General features: G+C 40.4%; 1 protein-coding gene across 1 annotated transcript in view; it reads right to left on the bottom strand.

Annotated features, from left to right (window-relative positions):
* Nucleotides 1-21,698, bottom strand: part of ADAMTSL3 (ADAMTS like 3) — a 670,777-nt gene that overhangs the window by 67,445 nt on the left and 581,634 nt on the right. Inside the window, exon 21 of the mRNA XM_089676419.1 lies at nt 17,989-19,045. Within this exon, the coding sequence (XP_089532545.1) occupies nt 17,989-19,045 (1,057 nt within the window). The remainder of the gene's footprint in view (nt 1-17,988; nt 19,046-21,698) is intronic.

Below are 21,698 nucleotides of genomic sequence, written 5' to 3' on the forward strand. Positions count from 1 at the left end.
TACTTCAGCAGAGAAATATCAGGTCTCCTCCCCAGTGGGAAAGGGCTGTGCTGTGTGTCAGAGCTGTGCTAATCTTAGAACTGGATAGAGAGAAAACAAATCCTTTGGCATGGAAAACTGCTCTCATTTATGAATTCCATGTGTATGTTTAGCTCTGTGTCTGGAGTTCAGCTTCAAACAGACCTTGCCACTTTACCCTAACTGAGCAAGGTGACAGGTTCTCTTATATTCTGAAAGACTGAGATCTAAGGTGTATTGGCCACAGAGGACGTATATGGCTGATACATATAAAAAAAACTATCTAATATCATTAAGTAAACATAAGTGAAACCAAAAATGACAAAACTTGTAAATAAATAGAAATAAGAAAACAAAATGAAAAATTGTAAGTCCCAACGCCAGAAGAGCACCAAAAAATATCCTAAAGTGCAATGATGGATCTTCAATCTTCCATTTTGGAAGTGGGTACAGTGTGAGACAGTGTGTCTCAATTCAAAGGACCAAATGTGATTTCTGTCTGCCCCTCCTTCCTCTATCTGCAGGAGTCACTTCTGACAGGTTATGTGGACACTACAGAATCCCTGGAGATGCCCCCCCACACACAGAAGGTTACTGACAGCTGCAGCTGTGCATGTTTCCCTATAAGACAGGAGAAAGGGGTCTCTTTTTCCTCCACACAGGTCTCAGATTACACACAGCTCTCTGCTCTCTGCTGTGCAATGTGTGACATTAGATCTTGCGTCCCTGCCTTCTGGAGCTAAGGGATAGCCCTTGATCTACAGTCATGGCCGAAATTGTTGGCACCCTTGATATTTCTCCAGGAAATCATGTATTTCTCACGAAACGTATTGCATTAACACATGTTTTGCTATACACATGTTTATTCCCTTTGTGTGTATTGGGACAAAACAAAAAAAGGGAGGAAAGAAAGCAAATTCGACATAATGTCACACAAACCTCCAAAAATGGGCTGGACAAAAGTATTGGCACCCTTTCACAACTGCGGATAAATAAGAATGTTACAAGCATGTGATGCTCCTGTAAACTCACCTGGGGCAAGTAACAGGTGTGGGCAATATAGAAATCACACCTGAAAGCAGATAAAAAGGAGAGACGTTCACTTAACCTTTGCATTGTGTGTCTGTCTGTGCCACACTAAGCATGGACAACAGAAAGAGGAGACGAGAACTGTCTGAGGACCTGAGAACCAAAATTGTGGCAAAATATCAACAATCTCAAGGTTACAAGTCCATCTCCAGAGAACTAGATTTGCCTTTGTCCACAGTGCGCAACATTATCAAGAAGTTTGCAACCCATGGCACTGTAGCTAATCTCCCTGGTCGTGGACGGATGAGGAAAATTGATGAAAGATTGCAACGCAGAATAGTCCGGATGGTGGATAAGCAGCCCCAAACATGTTCCAAAGACATTCAAGCTGTCCTGCAGGCTCAGGGAGCATCAGTGTCAGCGCGAACTATCCGTCGACATTTAAATGAAATTAAACGCTATGGCAGGAGACCCAGGAGGACCCCACTGCTGACACAGAGACATAAAAAAGCAAGACTACAGTTTGCCAAAATGTACTTGAGTAAGCCAAAAGCCTTCTGGGAAAACGTCTTGTGGACAGATGAGACCAAGATAGAGCTTTTCGGTAAAGCACATCATTCTACTGTTTACCGAAAACGGAATGAGGCCTACAAAGAACAAAACACAGTACCTACGGTAAAATATGGTGGAGGTTCAATGATGTTTTGGGGTTGTTTTGCTGCCTCTGGCACTGGGTGCCTTGACTGTGTGCAAGGCATCATGAAATCTGAGGATTACCAAAGGATTTTGGGTCGCACTGTAGGGCCCAGTGTCAGAAAGCTGGGTTTGCGTCCAAGATCCTGGGTCTTCCAGCAGGACAATGACCCCAAACATACGTCAAAAAGCACTCAGAAATGGATGGCAAAGAAGCGCTGGAGAGTTCTGAAGTGGCCAGCAATGAGCCCAGATCTAAATCCCATTGAACACCTGTGGAGAGATCTTAAAATTGCTGTTGGGAAAAGGTGTCCTTCCAATAAGAGAGACCTGGAGCTGTTTGCAAAGGAAGAGTGGTCCAAAATTCCGGGTGAGAGGTGTCAGAAGCTTATTGATGGTTATAGGAAGCGACTGATTTCAGTTATGTTTTCCAAAGGGTGTGCAACCAAATATTAAGTTAAGGGTGCCAATACTTTTGTCCAGCCCATTTTTGGGGTTTTGTGTGACATTATGTCATATTTGCTTTTCTGCCTCTGTTTTATATTTGTTCCAATACATACAAAGGGAATAAACATGTGTATAGCAAAACATGTGTTAATGCAATACCTTTTTTGTGTGAAATACTTGATTTTCAGGAAAAATATCAAGGGTGCCAACAATTTCGGCCATGACTGTATGTACCTTGAACAGCTCTAGAAGAGAGAGGGAAGCAGATAAACATGTATAACTTATGTAGGGGGATTTGTTTCATCTCTGTGCATCATCTGAGGCCAGTCATTTCACTGGATATATTTAAGGGTTTACATTTCGTAAGTGGTGTGCAGGGTGGTGCAGTGGCAATTACATACACAGTTCAAGTGCGTTACAAAAAACTTGTATTGAAGTAATGCAAAGACAGTTCAAAATAAAGAAGACAGTCCAACTGGGAACACTCACTGGTCCCGATAGCATGTGGAGAGCAGGTTTCTGCTGAACTGACAGCATCTGTTAGAAGGGGCAGAATGTGGCCTAACCATCTCTTGCCCAAGTGGGAAGATGTCCTAGAAGCTGTGAACCCCTCTCGTCAGGAACATTTCCCACTACTAGTTCTGTCCCTAGCAGATGGGGTGTCTGTCCCCACTCTACCCACTAGCAAATGAGAGCCAAGCCTGGGAGCCAGGGCCTTAAATAGGCTCTGCCTGACCCAAGATGGCTGCGCGAGTCACATGGAGTGACAGCATTCAATCGGACTGCTTCCCCAGTGACCAAGAAAATCAAAGAGGAACCATGTTCCGGTTGATTTCCTCTCCAACTGCAATTCCACTGCGGTTGAGCACCACCTACAGTGGAGATAGTAGACTGCACTTGCCTACAAACCACTTTTAACACATAATGTTGCCTCCTCCCAAAACAGTCTGGTCAGTGTGCAAGGTCACCTTTAACCTGTGTGGTTATAAAACAAGCTCTTTATAGATTTATATCTGAGACAATACCACTATTCTTGTTACAACTGCATACATTAACTGTATTTTTTTTTTAAATTAATATACAAGATTTATATAGTGATAACCAACCCTGGCCAGGGATCATTACTGAGATACACTTATGTCATTGTGTAAATGTAACTGACAGTTCTATGACATTCCCTCCATACAGCGGTTTCAACCGCTGTATGGAGTGAATGTCCCAGAACTGTCATAAATAGTCTATTTCTGACAGTTCTGGGACATTCACTCCATACAGCGGTTTCAACCGCTGTATGGAGGGAATGTCAGTTCTGGGACACTCACTCCATACAGCGGTTGAAACATTGTATCTGTTTGTTTCCATAAATGGATCCATTTATGGAAACAAATAGATACAATGTTTCAACCGCTGTATGGAGTGAGTGTCCCAGAACTGTCATAAATAGTCTATTTCTGACAGTTCTATGACATTCCCTCCATACAGCGGTTTCAACCGCTGTATGGAGTGAATGTCCCAGAACTGTCATAAATAGTCTATTTCTGACAGTTCTATGACATTCCCTCCATACAGCGGTTGAAACATTGTATCTATTTGTTTCCATAAATGGATCCATTTATGGAAACAAATAGATACAATGTTTCAACCGCTGTATGGAGTGAGTGTCCCAGAACTGTCAGAAATAGTCTATTTCTGACAGTTCTATGACATTCCCTCCATACAGCGGTTTCAACCGCTGTATGGAGTGAATGTCCCAGAACTGTCATAAATAGTCTATTTCTGACAGTTCTATGACATTCCCTCCATACAGCGGTTTCAACCGCTGTATGGAGTGAATGTCCCAGAACTGTCATAAATAGTCTATTTCTGACAGTTCTATGACATTCCCTCCATACAGCGGTTTCAGGCTGTCAGAAATAGACTATTTATGACAGTTCTGGGACATTCACTCCATACAGCGGTTGAAACATTGTATCTATTTTTTTCCATAAATGACATTCTGCAAATACACTTAGGAATAGACTATTTCTAACAGTTCTGGGACACTCACTCCATACAGCGGTTGAAACATTGTATCTATTTGTTTCCATAAATGGATCATTTATGGAAACAAATAGATACAATGTTTCAACCGCTGTATGGAAGGAATGTCCCAGAACTGTCATAAATAGTCTATTTCTGACAGTTCTATTGCATTCCCTCCATACAGCGGTTTCAACCGCTGTATGGAGTGAATGTCCCAGAACTGTCATAAATAGTCTATTTCTGACAGTTATGGAACATTCACTCCATACAGCGGTTGAAACATTGTATCTATTTTTTTCCATAAATGACATTCTGCAGATACACTTAGAGGAGCGCTGCAGATACACTTTTTGCCGGCTTGGAATAATTCTTATTTTCATCCTACTTCTTCTTCTTCTTCATCCTCATCCTCTTCTTCTTCTTATGAGGATGAGGATGAAGAAGAAGAAGAAGAAGTAGGATGAAAATAAGATTAATTCCAAGCTGGCAAAAAGTGTATCTGCAGCGCTCCTCTAAGTGTATTTGCAGAATGTCATTTATGGAAAAAAATAGATACAATGTTTCAACCGCTGTATGGAGTGAATGTCCCAGAACTGTCATAAATAGTCTATTTCTGACAGTTCTGGGACATTCACTCCATACAGCGGTTTCAACCGCTGTATGGAGTGAATGTCCCAGAACTGTCAGAAATAGACTATTTCTGACAGTTCTGGGACATTCACTCCATACAGCGGTTGAAACATTGTATCTATTTGTTTCCATAAATGGATCCATTTATGGAAACAAATAGATACAATGTTTCAACCGCTGTATGGAGTGAGTGTCCCAGAACTGTCATAAATAGTCTATTTCTGACAGTTCTATGACATTCCCTCCATACAGCGGTTTCAACCGCTGTATGGAGTGAATGTCCCAGAACTGTCATAAATAGTCTATTTCTGACAGTTCTGGGACATTCACTCCATACAGCGGTTTCAACCGCTGTATGGAGGGAATGTCATAGAACTGTCAGAAATAGACTATTTATGACAGTTCTGGGACACTCACTCCATACAGCGGTTGAAACATTGTATCTATTTGTTTCCATAAATGGATCCATTTATGGAAACAAATAGATACAATGTTTCAACCGCTGTATGGAGTGAGTGTCCCAGAACTGTCATAAATAGTCTATTTCTGACAGTTCTATGACATTCCCTCCATACAGCGGTTTCAACCGCTGTATGGAGTGAATGTCCCAGAACTGTCATAAATAGTCTATTTCTGACAGTTCTATGACATTCCCTCCATACAGCGGTTTCAACCGCTGTATGGAGGGAATGTCAGATCTGGGACACTCACTCCATACAGCGGTTGAAACATTGTATCTATTTGTTTCCATAAATGGATCCATTTATGGAAACAAATAGATACAATGTTTCAACCGCTGTATGGAGTGAGTGTCCCAGAACTGTCAGAAATAGTCTATTTCTGACAGTTCTATGACATTCCTTCCATACAGCGGTTTCAACCGCTGTATGGAGGGAATGTCATAGAACTGTCAGAAATAGACCATTTCTAACAGTTCTGGGACACTCACTCCATACAGCGGTTGAAACATTGTATCTATTTGTTTCCATAAATGGATCCATTTATGGAAACAAATAGATACAATGTTTCAACCGCTGTATGGAGTGAGTGTCCCAGAACTGTCATAAATAGTCTATTTCTGACAGTTCTATGACATTCTCTCCATACAGCGGTTTCAACCGCTGTATGGAGTGAATGTCCCAGAACTGTCATAAATAGTCTATTTCTGACAGTTCTGGGACATTCACTCCATACAGCGGTTTCAACCGCTGTATGGAGGGAATGTCAGTTCTGGGACACTCACTCCATACAGCGGTTGAAACATTGTATCTATTTGTTTCCATAAATGGATCCATTTATGGAAACAAATAGATACAATGTTTCAACCGCTGTATTGAGTGAGTGTCCCAGAACTGTCATAAATAGTCTATTTCTGACAGTTCTATGACATTCCCTCCATACAGCGGTTTCAACCGCTGTATGGAGTGAATGTCCCAGAACTGTCATAAATAGTCTATTTCTGACAGTTCTGGGACATTCACTCCATACAGCGGTTTCAACCGCTGTATGGAGGGAATGTCATAGAACTGTCAGAAATAGACTATTTCTAACAGTTCTGGGACACTCACTCCATACAGCGGTTGAAACATTGTATCTATTTGTTTACATAAATGGATCCATTTATGGAAACAAATAGATACAATGTTTCAACCGCTGTATGGAGTGAGTGTCCCAGAACTGTCAGAAATAGTCTATTTCTGACAGTTCTATGACATTCCCTCCATACAGCGGTTTCAACCGCTGTATGGAGTGAATGTCCCAGAACTGTCATAAATAGTCTATTTCTGACAGTTCTATGACATTCCCTCCATACAGCGGTTTCAACCGCTGTATGGAGTGAATGTCCCAGAACTGTCATAAATAGTCTATTTCTGACAGTTCTATGACATTCCCTCCATACAGCGGTTTCAGGCTGTCAGAAATAGACTATTTATGACAGTTCTGGGACATTCACTCCATACAGCGGTTGAAACATTGTATCTATTTTTTTCCATAAATGACATTCTGCAAATACACTTAGAAATAGTCTATTTCTGACAGTTCTATGACATTCCCTCCATACAGCGGTTGAAACCGCTGTATGGAGTGAATGTCCCAGAACTGTCAGAAATAGTCTATTTCTGACAGTTCTGGGACATTCACTCCATACAGCAGTTTCAACCGCTGTATGGAGGGAATGTCATAGAACTGTCAGAAATAGACTATTTATGACAGTTCTGGGACATTCCTTCCATACAATGTTTCAACCGCTGTATGGAAGGAATGTCCCAGAACTGTCATAAATAGTCTATTTCTGACAGTTCTATGACATTCCCTCCATACAGCGGTTTCAACCGCTGTATGGAGTGAATGTCCCAGAACTGTCATAAATAGTCTATTTCTGACAGTTATGGAACATTCACTCCATACAGCGGTTGAAACATTGTATCTATTTTTTTCCATAAATGACATTCTGCAGATACACTTAGAGGAGCGCTGCAGATACACTTTTTGCCGGCTTGGAATTATTCTTATTTTCATCCTACTTCTTCTTCTTCTTCTTCTTCATCCTCATCCTCTTCTTCTTCTTATGAGGATGAGGATGAAGAAGAAGAAGAAGAAGTAGGATGAAAATAAGATTAATTCCAAGCTGGCAAAAAGTGTATCTGCAGCGCTCCTCTAAGTGTATTTGCAGAATGTCATTTATGGAAAAAAATAGATACAATGTTTCAACCGCTGTATGGAGTGAATGTCCCAGAACTGTCATAAATAGTCTATTTCTGACAGTTCTGGGACATTCACTCCATACTGCGGTTTCAACCGCTGTATGGAGGGAATGTCATAGAACTGTCTGAAATAGACTATTTCTAACAGTTCTGGGACACTCACTCCATACAGCGGTTGAACCGCTGTATGGAAGGAATGTCCCAGAACTGTCATAAATAGTCTATTTCTGACAGTTCTATGACATTCCCTCCATACAGCGGTTGAAACCGCTGTATGGAGTGAATGTCCCAGAACTGTCAGAAATAGACTATTTCTGACAGTTCTGGGACATTCACTCCATACAGCGGTTTCAACCGCTGTATGGAGGGAATGTCATAGAACTGTCAGAAATAGACTATTTCTAACAGTTCTGGGGACATTCCTTCCATACAGCGGTTGAAACATTGTATCTATTTGTTTCCATAAATGGATCCATTTATGGAAACAAATAGATACAATGTTTCAACCGCTGTATGGAAGGAATGTCCCAGAACTGTCATAAATAGTCTATTTCTGACAGTTATGGGACATTCACTCCATACAGCGGTTGAAACATTGTATCTATTTTTTTCCATAAATGACATTCTGCAGATACACTTAGAGGAGCGCTGCAGATACACTTTTTGCCGGCTTGGAATTATTCTTATTTTCATCCTACTTCTTCTTCTTCTTCTTCTTCTTCATCCTCATCCTCTTCTTCTTCTTATGAGGATGAGGATGAAGAAGAAGAAGAAGAAGTAGGATGAAAATAAGATTAATTCCAAGCTGGCAAAAAGTGTATCTGCAGCGCTCCTCTAAGTGTATTTGCAGAATGTCATTTATGGAAAAAAATAGATACAATGTTTCAACCGCTGTATGGAGTGAATGTCCCAGAACTGTCATAAATAGTCTATTTCTGACAGTTCTGGGACATTCACTCCATACAGCGGTTTCAACCGCTGTATGGAGGGAATGTCATAGAACTGTCTGAAATAGACTATTTCTAACAGTTCTGGGACACTCACTCCATACAGCGGTTGAAACATTGTATCTATTTGTTTCCATAAATGGATCATTTATGGAAACAAATAGATACAATGTTTCAACCGCTGTATGGAAGGAATGTCCCAGAACTGTCATAAATAGTCTATTTCTGACAGTTCTATGACATTCCCTCCATACAGCGGTTGAAACATTGTATCTATTTTTTTCCATAAATGACATTCTGCAGATACACTTAGAGGAGCGCTGCAGATACACTTTTTGCCGGCTTGGAATTATTCTTATTTTCATCCTACTTCTTCTTCTTCTTCTTCTTCATCCTCATCCTCTTCTTCTTCTTATGAGGATGAGGATGAAGAAGAAGAAGATGAAGAAGAAGTAGGATGAAAATAAGATTAATTCCAAGCTGGCAAAAAGTGTATGTGCAGCGCTCCTCTAAGTGTATTTGCAGAATGTCATTTATGGAAAAAAATAGATACAATGTTTCAACCGCTGTATGGAGTGAATGTCCCAGAACTGTCATAAATAGTCTATTTCTGACAGTTCTGGGACATTCACTCCATACAGCGGTTTCAACCGCTGTATGGAGGGAATGTCATAGAACTGTCTGAAATAGACTATTTCTAACAGTTCTGGGACACTCACTCCATACAGCGGTTGAAACATTGTATCTATTTGTTTCCATAAATGGATCCATTTATGGAAACAAATAGATACAATGTTTCAACCGCTGTATGGAAGGAATGTCCCAGAACTGTCATAAATAGTCTATTTCTGACAGTTATGGGACATTCACTCCATACAGCGGTTGAAACATTGTATCTATTTTTTTCCATAAATGACATTCTGCAGATACACTTAGAGGAGCGCTGCAGATACACTTTTTGCCGGCTTGGAATTATTCTTATTTTCATCCTACTTCTTCTTCTTCATCCTCATTCTCATCCTCTTCTTCTTCTTCTGAGGATGAGGATCCATTTATGGAAACAAATAGATACAATGTTTCAACCGCTGTATGGAAGGAATGTCCCAGAACTGTCAGAAATAGACTATTTCTGACAGTTCTGGGACATTCCCTCCATACAGCGGTTTCCGGCAAACAGTGTATGTGCATAGTTCCTCTATTCTGCAGATACACTTAGAGGAGCTCTGCAGATACACTTAGAGGAGCTCTGCACATACACTTTTTGCCGGCTTGGAATTATTCTTATTTTCATCCTACTTCTTCTTCTTCATCCTCATTCTCATCCTCTTCTTCCTCTTCTGAGGATGAGGATGAAGAAGAAGAAGAAGAAGAAGTAGGATGAAAATAAGATTAATTCCAAGCCGGCAAAAAGTGTATGTGCAGAGCTCCTCTAAGTGTATGTGCAGAGCTCCTCTAAGTGTATCTGCAGAATAGAGGAACTCTGCACATACACTTTTTGCCGGCTTGGAATTATTCTTATTTTCATCCTACTTCTTCTTCTTCTTCATCCTCATCCTCTTCTTCTTCTTCTGAGGATGAGGATGAGGATGAAGAAGAAGAAGAAGTAGGATGAAAATAAGATTAATTCCAAGCCGGCAAAAAGTGTATGTGCAGAGCTCCTCTAAGTGTATGTGCAGAGCTCCTCTAAGTGTATCTGCAGAATAGAGGAACTCTGCACATACACTTTTTGCCGGCTTGGAATTATTCTTATTTTCATCCTACTTCTTCTTCTTCTTCTTCATCCTCATTCTCAGAAGAAGAGGATGAGGATGAGGATGAAGAAGAAGAAGAAGAAGAAGAAGAAGAAGTAGGATGAAAATAAGAATAATTCCAAGCCAGCAAAAAGTGTATGTGCAGAGTTCCTCTATTTCTGACAGTTCTCTGACAGCTTCTTCACATGTACAGCGGTTGAAACATCTGTATCCTAAATGGAAACTAATAGATACAATGTTTCAACCGCTAAACATGTGTTCCTTCTGTCAGAGAACTGTCAGAAATAGCGGAGCTCACTACAGGGACACTTTTGCCGGCTGATCGGGAAATATTCGATTCGCGCACCCGAAGTAGGCAAAATTTCGGATTCGACGCGAATCGAATATTTCCTGAAATTCGACTCGAATTCCGGTTCGCCTGATTCGATTCGCTCATCTCTAGTTACCATTATTTGTTTGCCTAGAAATGAACAGGAAAACAGATAGAATATTCCATGGTGATTGATCATTAGTGACACCAATGCCCTTCTCCCAAAATAATCACTGATATGGTACTTGTCTGATTATCTTGTGAATATTTATGTTGCACATGGGGTACATGATGGCCTTTCTTCTATTTGTGATATTTGAAGCTCATTTTACTGATTCAGACAATGCCAGATTCACACCTAGCCACTGACCCACGCATTTTTTTTTTGCACATTAACATGTGCTGCTTTAGGCATTCAATTCAAAATGGATGGGCTGGCATGCACCTCAGTGGCCTAGGTGCATTGGGGTGTCTTTCAGAATAAATGGCACTGCAAGGCCATGCATAATGAATGGCATCTCAGAGCACCATTGCAAATATCATCTGTTGCATTAATATGTATGGGAACATGCATATACCTACAATGCATTAATATGAATGAGGCATATGGCTCTCTTGCAGTATGCTACACATACATTTCAAATGTTTATTATGCCCTGATTCCATATATAGAGGGTAAAATTACTATTGAACACATCACCATTTTTCTCAGTAAATATATTTCTAAAGGTGCTATTGACATTAAATTTTCACCACGTCAGTAACAACCCATGCAATCCATACATACAAAGAAACAAAAACAAATACGTTCAAAAATTAATGTGTAATAAAAGGGAATGACACAGGGAAAGAGTATTGAACAAGCTAACTGAAATGTATTTAATACTTCGTACAAAATCCTTTGTTGGTAATGACTAGAGATGAGCGAATTATTCAAAAATTCGATTCAGCTGATTCGCCGAATTTGCGGAATAAATTTGATTTGATGCAAATTTATTCGCTGCGAATTTAACTTATTAAAAGGGTTTCTAGGCTTCAGAGAGCCTTTATATTAGTGCAGAACACTGTACCTTTAATTTAAATGCCCTTGGAGTCTGGAAGAGAAATAATACTGTCAGTCAGTATGACATGCAGATGAGTGCCGTCGATCTTAGAATCACCGCACACTTCACTCATTTGGGCAGTCACGGGGCCAAAACCAGAGTGTGGAGCCACAGTGTGGCGGTGGAGGCAGCAGCAATGGGAGGCCATACAGCACCCTATGACAAAATGGAACCCACCAGCAGTGTGAGGAGACCTGAAAGTGGCACATGGCAGAGTGTGGCGATGGAGACAGCAGCAATGGGAGGCCGTACAGGGACCCATGACACACTCTGGACCTGGCAGCAGCATGAGGAGGCGGTACAGGGGCCCATGGCAGAGTGGCGAAGCGTAAGCAGCTTAAATTGAAGGCCATACAGAGGCCTATGTTAAAAAGTCCCCCCAGCAGCAGTGTGGGGAGACGACTATCAAGAGTCCAATGGCAGAGTGGCGGAGCAGAAGCAGCTTCAATTGAAGAAGAAGAGGATGAGGATGAAGAAGAAGAGGATGAAGAAGAAGAAGAAGATGAGGATGAAGAAGAAGAAGAAGAAGAAGAGGATGAGGATGAGGATGAGGAAGAAGAAGAAGAAGAAGAGGATGAGGATGAGGAAGAAGAAGAAGAAGAGGATGAGGATGAGGATGAAGAAGAAGAAGAAGAAGAAGAGGATGAGGATTAAGAAGAAGAAGAAGAAGATGAGGATGAAGAAGAAGAAGAAGAAGAGGATGAGGATGAGGAAGAAGAAGAAGAAGAAGAGGATGAAGAAGAAGAAGAAGAAGAAGAAGATGAGGATGAAGAAGAAGAAGAAGAAGAAGAGGATGAGGATGATGAAGAAGAAGAGGATGAGGATGAAGAAGAAGAAGAAGAAGAGGATGAGGTTGAGGATGATGAAGAAGAAGAGGATGAGGATGAAGAAGAAGAAGATGAGGATGAAGAAGAAGAGGATGAGGATGAAGAAGAAGAAGAAGAGGATGAGGATGAGGAAGAAGAAGAAGAGGATGAGGATGAAGAAGAAGAAGAAGAAGAAGAAGAAGAAGAAGAGGATGAGGAAGAAGAAGAAGTAGAAGAGGATGAGGATGAAGAAGAAGAAGAAGAAGAAGAAGAGGATGAGGATGAAGAAGAAGAAGAAGAAGAAGAAGAAGAGGATGAGGATGAAGAAGAAGAAGAAGATGAGGATGATGAAGAAGAAGAGGATGAGGATGAGGATGAAGAAGAAGAAGAAGAAGAGGATGAGGATGAAGAAGAAGAAGAGGATGAGGATGAAGAAGAAGAAGATGAGGATGAAGAAGAAGAAGAAGAAGATGAGGATGAAGAAGAAGAAGAAGAGGATGAGGATGATGATGAAGAAGAAGAAGAAGAGGATGAGGATGAAGAAGAAGAAGAGGATGAGGATGAAGAAGAAGAAGAAGAAGATGAGGATGATGAAGAAGAAGAGGATGAGGATGATGAAGAAGAGGATGAGGATGAGGAAGAAGAAGAAGAAGAAGAGGATGAGGATGATGAAGAAGAAGAGGATGAGGATGAAGAAGAAGAAGAAGAAGAGGATGAGGATGAAGAAGAAGAAGAGGATGAGGATGAAGAAGAAGAAGAAGAAGAAGAAGAAGAAGAAGAAGAGGATGAGGATGAAGAAGAAGAAGAAGAAGAGGATGATGAAGAAGAAGAGGATGAGGATGAGGATGAAGAAGAAGAAGAGGATGAGGATGAGGAAGAAGAAGAAGAAGAGGATGAGGATGAAGAAGAAGAAGAGGATGAGGATGAAGAAGAAAAAGATGAGGATGAAGAAGAAGAAGAAGAAGAAGAAGAAGAGGATGAGGATGATGATGAAGAAGAAGAAGAAGAAGAAGAGGATGAGGATGAAGAAGAAGAAGAAGAAGAAGAAGAAGAGGATGAGGATGAGGATGAGGATGAGGAGGAGGAAGAAGAAGAAGAAGAAGAAGAGGATGAGGATGAAGAAGAAGAAGAAGAAGAAGAAGAAGAAGAAGAGGATGAGGATGAAGAAGAAGAAGATGAGCATGAAGAAGAAGAAGAAGAAGAGGATGAGGATGAAGAAGAAGAGGATGAGGATGAGGAAGAAGAAGAAGAGGATGAGGATGAAGAAGAAGAAGAAGAAGAAGAAGAAGAAGAAGAAGAGGATGAAGAAGAAGAAGAAGAAGAAGAAGTAGGATGAAAATAAGAAGAATTCCATTCCAGCAAAAAGTGTATCTGCAGAGAGCTCCGCTATTTCTGACAGTTCTCTGACAGTTCCTTCACATTTACAGCGGTTGAAACATTGTATCTATTTGTTTCCGAATAAAAACATCTGTATCCTAAATGGAAACAAATAGATACAATGTTTCAACCGCTGTAAATGTGAAGGAACTGTCAGAGAACTGTCAGAAATAGCGGAGCTCTCTGCAGGGACACTTTTTGCCGGCTTTAGAAGGGATGAAAATCGGCCGATCGGGGAAAATTCGATTCGTGCATCCGAAGTTTGCTAATTTTTGGATTCGGCGCGAATCAAATTTTTCCTAATATTCGTAACGAATTCCACTTCGCCAAGTTCGATTCGCTCATCTCTAGTAATGACCGCTTCAAGATGCCTCCTGTATGGAGAAACTAGTCGCATGCATTGCTCAAGTGTGATTTTGGCCCATTCTTCCACACAGTCTTCAAATCTTGAAGGTTCTGTGGGCCTCTTCTGTGAACTCTGATCTTTAGTTCTTTCTGTAGATTTTCTATTTGATTCAAGTCAGGTGATTGACTGGGCCATTCTAGCAGCTTTATTTTCTTTTTCTGAAACCAATTAAGAGTTTCCTTGGCTTTGTGTTTGGGATCATTGTCTTGCTGAAATGTCTGCCTTCGTCTCATCTTCATCCTCCTGGTAGAGGGCAGCAGATTTTTTCAAGAATGTCTTGGTACATTTTTGCATTCATCCTTCCTTCAATGAAAAGAAGTTTACCGTATGCTGAAAAACAGCCCCACACCATGATGTTCAAACCTCAAAACTTCACTGTTGGTATGATGTTTTTGGGGTGATGTGCAGTGCCATTTGACCTCCAAACATGGTGTGTATTGTGGCATCCAAAGAGTTCAATTTTGATCTCATCTGACCAGACTATATTCTCCCAGTATTGCACAGGCTTGTCTAAATGTTGTGTAGCAAACTTTAAACGAGCTTCAACATGCTTTTTCTTCAGCAATGGAGTCTTGCATGGTGACCGTGCATACAGGCCATGGTGGTTGAGTGCATTACTTATTGTTTTCTTTAAAACAATTGTACCTGCCAATTCCAGGTCTCTCTTTTCACTCCTCTGTCAGAAATCTGGTGAGGATCACCTGGTTGTGGCTGGTTTAAGGTGAAATTATGTTCTTTCCACCTCCAGATAATGGCCCCAACAGTGCTCAATGAAACATTCAAAAGTTTAGAAATTCTTCTGTAACCAATGCCATCAGTATGGTTTGCAACAATAAAGTTGCAAAGGTCTTGAGATAGCGCTTTGCTTTTACCCATCATGAGATGTTTCTTGTAATGAGATAACATTTTATAGGCCATCAGTTGACACTGAACCAGCTGATATTAATTGACACTGACAAGGGGCAGGATTGCTTTCTATTTAATGATAGATTTCAGCTGACATTTGGCGAAAATATCAAATCAATAACACCTTTAGAAATATATTTACTGAAAAAATGGTGATGTGTTCAATACTAATTTTACCGCTGTAAATATGCACTCTTCTGTTAATTATGCCAGAAAAAAAATGGAATCTTCTATTAACTGCACCTGAATTTGTGTTGCAGTTATGGACTAACAATATATTAGCGGTTGACAAAAACCAACCTGACTGACAGCCATTTCCGCAAATGCCAAACAAACATCTGAATCATCTTCCAATCCTGCCAAAACTACAAACATTCTATGACCATAAGCAAAAGTCTGTCGGCACCTTAAATCTGAGCAGTAATATGCAACCAACAGAAGGATAACAGTCAGAAAATAGTCACTGGGTGCGGATTACAACTCTGACCACAGGAGAAAGTTGTAACATTTTTATATTGCTTATTTTGCTCAGCCTTGTGTTTTGTGTTGTGTTTCCTTTTAGTCTAAGTTCTTATAATAAAACTTTATTTCTTTGCTCCAGTCATTCATTTCTCACAGAAATTCTATCCATATGACGTTTACTAAAGCAATATTTCACTGAGGCATTCATGTCTAATTGTACTTTTTCTGCTGCTGATATGTGCATTGTGTATTATGTGTGCTGGAATAGAATGTAGACTTGTATTGAAGATTTATATAGTAACAAATCCATGGCTCAAAATCCTTCCTTCCTGCAGCACTACAATGAAATGCTGCTAATGTATTAGGGGATGTTGTCAATTTAAGCATGGTGGTGGCGGTGGTGGTTTGGCAGTTTGATCACTATATACTTCACAGATAATATTTCTATTTATCTTTCTGTATAGCTTTATATGTTTGATTCATTGATAGTCAGTTATTTAGAGAAGATTCTGCTCTAGGTAAGTTATGTTATTATTTTATGGGGTCATATTCTTTGTTATATTATTATTTCGCGAAAATTAAAACCAGAATGCAGTAGTAGGCCCAACGACCTGCAATGTGTACTGATGTTATTGGACTGGACTATATCAGTTAGAAGTCTGCAAACAAAGAAGGGGTGAGTTCATATCAAATGGGCAGCAAAGAATCTTAGGACCACCTTCAACAGGATCCTGCCTTCTGCCAATTTTCCCTTTTTTTGGTACTGCTTTTGCTTTCCCAAATGAATGATAGGGAAAGTATAAATGTAGATGCAATTTATAAATGTTGTGCTCTGCATCTGCCACTTTAAACTGTATTATATTAACCCCTTCCTGCCAGTGCCTCCCAGCCCTTTGAGAGGTTTCAGATGCCAGGAGGTGGATGACACTTCGGTCATGTGATCGTCGTGATCAGCTTTGACAGCGGTTACATGGTCAGAAAGCTCTCAATCATAAGTAGAGATTGGTAGCTTTCGGTTTCCCGCTAGTAACTGTGCCAGGAGCATGCACGGCGCACGCTTTTGGCACAGCGTTGTTTTATATTTTGGTATGCATGGCCTCTCAGAGTTAAGGCTCACTTGACAACAGGCTGCATTTATGTGTATGCTCGGTGGGAAGAGTAAAAATATTTGTTCTTGAATTTAGATGTACTTTAAAGAAACATAGGAGGAGATTAAGGGCTCGTTCACACTAGGCTGTTTTGCCAACGCTTGCCAAACGCCCCTATAGCGTTTGGCAAGCGTTGGTCCGGCGTTTGCGGAGCGTTTTTTAACGCTCGGCAAACGCTCCGCAAACGCCGCATGCGCGGTTTAGCGGCGGTTGCTAGGCGTTTGCCGAGCGTTAATAACACCCCACAAACGCCTATAATGCAGTTTGAGTGGTGTTACCGCTCCGCAAACGCCCCGCAACCGCGTCGCAACCGCACCGCAAACGCCGGCCGGGCGTTTGCGGAGCGGCACCATAGACGAGAATAGGAGGCTTCAAAGCCTCCTGACTCGTCCAGAGGTGTCCGTTTTGCCGCGACGCGACGCAACGCAACGCGACGCAAACGCTCCCGTTAGAACAGCACCATGTGCTGTAATGTGCAGAATTGGCGGTAAAAACGCTTCCCAAACGCCTCTCTGCCGCCTGCACACAAGGCTAGTGTGAACGTAGCCTTACTAAACCTTGTATCAGAATCTGGTGCAGCTGTGCATGGTAGCCAATCAGCTTCTAACTTCAGGTTGTTCAATCAAGCTTTGGCAATAAAAACCTGGAAATTGATTGGTTTCTATGCAGAGCTGCACCAGATTTTGCACCATGCAGTTTTAGTAAACAACTCCCGTTATGTTAATTAAACCATCCTAAAGTATAAATAAGGCAGAATGTTGTTTTTCAGTTTTGGACACGGTGTGGAGGGATTGGAACACCTGTCAAGATTTTATTGCCATTTTTTCCCATTTAGGGGGATTTATCTTCTCCATTTGTCCTATTTACCATGATCACCGAGAGTGAAAGTGAAAGAAACTACCACATTTTGGGTTGTCACTGGAAAAGGGAATGGTTTCCAATGGTGACACTAGTTCTGCTGAGCCTGGTGGCAACTATGGAGGGATTTCCTCACACTTCCTATTTTGGATATGGGACAGGAAGTGTTGGGAATCCCCCCAATGGGACACAGATGGCAAAAACATTGACAAGGATTATAACCCTCCCTGATCCTCTATCCTTAATGAAAAAAGAAAAAAAAAGATTTGCCGTTAGTTCTAGCTTAAATTCTTCATTAAGTAATACATAATATTACAAGCAAATGAAGACAAACAAAACAACAGTGTACTTATTTGCGCAAGTTGTTTACCTGTCAGAGAACTTCAAAGTGTCTCCATTTTTACTCCAACTAAATTTTGTAGCAGATTCAACGTCAACATCACAATATATTTTTATGAGCTGCGTGATGTTAGTAATGAATGCATTACTTCCAATTATCAAGTTTAAAGTCTTGTTGGATGACAATATATTTCCACTCTTTTGTTTGCGAATGATCAGTAATCTGTTTATATGATTCTTTTCTATGACTTTGTCACCAAAATGTCCTACAGCATTTGGTTCTTTGGCAACCAATTTATGGTCTGACACATTATCTTCACTGGGAGCCTTCCATTTTTCCAGAGGTGGTTGTGGTTTAGATAGCTCATTCACTACATGAGATATAATCTGACTTGCAAATTCATCACTGATTTCTCCAGCTTCGATGAGTTCGCTCATGTTTCTAACCAAAGCCTCAAACTGAACAGTGTCCATACTGTAAGCACCTTGTAAGACTGCAGCCTCCAATCTCTTGTCTTTAAACTCTTGGGAACCATACACCTCAGCAGAGTTTGTCACTAGAGTTTCAAGACTTCGTAGTACCTTGACATCTTGGGCTTGGCTGCCTTCATGGTGCAAATTACTATTTTTATTCCATGATTTCCAAATTTTGCTCATTTTATGCCATTTAGCCCCCAAATTATTTGCTTCATTAGCATCTTTTTCAAAATTTGGTGGCTCAAGAAGTCTATTATCAGTGCCAATTAGCTTGAGAACAAAGGTGTCATAAGCAGTGTGTGCAATGCACTTGTACACGCCTATATGCTGCACATCCAAGTTATGAATCTTCAGTGATCCTGATTTTGTGACTCCAAGTTTTTTGGTATTTCTGATAGGTTGTCCATCTTTTTCCCATTTAATAAGAGATTTTTGGAAACGGCGCACAGGGCACTTTATCACAACGGATGTCCTAGGAAGTAAATATGCTCTACTTCCAATTGTAAAATTAATGCGCTTTTCTTGTCTGGTCTGAATGTAAACTCGATGGATGCTGAGAATTTCTGGTGGGCCGTACCCATCCTCTTGTTTTGACAGATGCTGTTTATTTTCTTTAAAAAACAAAGAAAGACAAAAATGAATTTGCAGCAAATAAATATCACTTTCTAAAACTGCATATTTTACAGTGGTCAATGTGATGAACAAAATATCAACACCTATACATAATGAAAAGTCATTTCTTAAAATACTGACACAAAAGCCTACAGATAAATAATGTCTATAGGTAGGTCAGCAAAGCAAGTCAAGTAAATCATGGTGTAAATAATAATGTATAATCCCAAAGCAGCTCAAAAGCTACAATGGAGTGTAAACACATCTAAAAATGTAAAGTCCACAGTCACATCCACATTACACTTTAATTATCCAATCCACTTTAAACCTAATATTTTATTAAAAAGGACTTGGTTTTTATCACAAATTCTACTTTAGTTTTGTGTGTTTTCTGCCAATGGTGTAAAGGCTTGAGCCCAATATGACCAGGATAAATGAATGTTATTGGAGAATTGACAAACCAATGAAAATAATTCTATTGGTATGTAAAATCCTTTAGTAATAAAACATTTTAATTGGCAGTCATTTAGAGCTTTGATGGCTAACATTTGGCACACAGCCAATTCAGGTCTGGAGCACAGTGGGTGGAAAATTAAGTTTACAAACTCTGGTGCGCTTTAGTCCTGTAATGCCTTGCTTTCAGCAACTGCCATGGTTCAATCAGCTCCTGGGTTTCTGCTTACTTGCACTGTACCATAGTAGTAGTCCATTGCAGTGTAGGAGGTGCCATAACATCAACTATGATGTCACTGACACTTCCTGTGAACCTGGCTGCTGTGCCAAGACAGGAAAGAGCTGTGCCTAATTTCTGCCCTTGCAAATCCAACTAGTTCTTATACTAATATTACATTACCCTAATACATTATTTATACCTACTGGTAAGTGAATCACAATGTAATGATGCAAGGGAAAAAAACTCTCCTAAAGTAAAATTTCTCCTTTTTCATTTTGTCACAGGGAAGGAGCTGGAATACAGAACTCCTCCAAAAACAGCATTCTAAAAAAGCACCCTTTTGTCCAAAATAGTGGTAGAGCACTTTATTTTACTGTCCTATTAATACTTTCCTAATAAATAATATCGGCAAATTTACAAAAACAAAACTATTGTATGGAATTTGACCATGTTAGGGGCTCTTTTGAGACTCTACATGTTTACTAAGCTGACCACCACATATTTTTGAGATATTACAGCCATATTCTTATTACTGGTTTGTGAATTTTCACACACCATTCATTTACATGTTTAGAACCTTTATATTGTATAACCCAGCCAATGGGATATGGGACAGATATAAAAAATTAAGCAATAAAACCTAGGTTACATATAACAATAGAGGAGTCTGTTGTGCAAGTCAATGGCTTAAAGCTGAACTCCAGGAAAAATTTAAATTTACAAACCACACTGCAAGGGATAAATGCTCGTTTTTGTCTAGGGGTAAGATAAAAAGCAGTTTTACTTAACTTATTCCTTACTCCCACAGCCTTCCTCCCAGCTGTACGACTGGCTCCTCTGGTCGCTTGCACCCCAACTTCATCACATACAATGCAGCACCAGCAGTCCTGCATTGTAAGTAAAGATACTGACGGCTTGTCCATAACTTGGGAGTGTTGTATAGAAGAAAAGAGCAGGGGAGCTAGGGATAAGGTAAATAAAATACTTTTTAATGCTTCCCTATACAAAGAGAAGGATTTATCCCTTGCAGTGTGAGGAGAGTCCCCCTGCGAGAGTAACCTTGGATTTCCCCACGGACTCCGCTTTAATAACACTGAAGAAAGACCATCATTCTCTTGTATGGGCAACTTCTATAACTTGTACAGCCTATCAATATGGAAGCAAAGAGTAGTCGTGAGCATTTCATGAAGGTAAGATATTTGCAATTATTTCTCTCATCAATAAGTATATAGACATGCTCCAGAATATCATATTGTAGTACTTTCCTAACAAAGGATGATAGGTAAATTTAGCTTTTGGCTCCTTCTGTAAATCAAGAGATTAGTAATTGTTTATTCTGATCTGTTCAGGGTTTCACAGGCTGAGAGTTTGATTGCTTCCCCATGCTTAGAGCTTAGGGTGGGAGATTCAAAATAACTAGACTGAATAATATTAAGTTTCAGCCAATCTCTAGAAAGGAGTGTCCAAAAGGGGGATGGAATGATGGTAGTCTAACACTGGAGTGCTGGGTTCCTTCTCCCCAGGAGGATTCTAGAGCAATATAGGCTGCTGCCCTCAGGCTCCTTATAGACTGTACAGCTGTTCTAAAGGCTTCAGCAGTGTCAGGGTTGGGGGCCTTGATAAACTTTGCTAGCAGCTGATTGCAGAACCTTGCCACAAGGGATCTGGTCTGGAGAGGTGCCACCTCACTCACTGTGCCATGTTTGAAGGAAACTGGATGATGACAGGTATCCTAGAGACTTGTGAGTGAAGACCCTATACTGATCCCTGTGACTATGTAGTGTTCTGGAAACTGCACTGGGTACCAGCAGTTGTGCGTCAGCACAAGGTAACCAGATGCCATAAAGACTCACCCCATGGTCTTCAGCTGTGGGGCCTTAGACAATTCAACACCCACTATTGCTCAAGAAGATTGTCCTCTAACTATCAAGTTCTGATAATTTTGGAGTATCCCATGCCCCGATTCCCCCTACTGTTAA

This window comes from Staurois parvus, unplaced genomic scaffold, assembly GCF_062004578.1.
Source record: "Staurois parvus isolate SC_StPar_1 unplaced genomic scaffold, SC_StPar_1.0 ptg000168l, whole genome shotgun sequence".
Classification (NCBI taxonomy): domain Eukaryota; kingdom Metazoa; phylum Chordata; class Amphibia; order Anura; family Ranidae; genus Staurois; species Staurois parvus.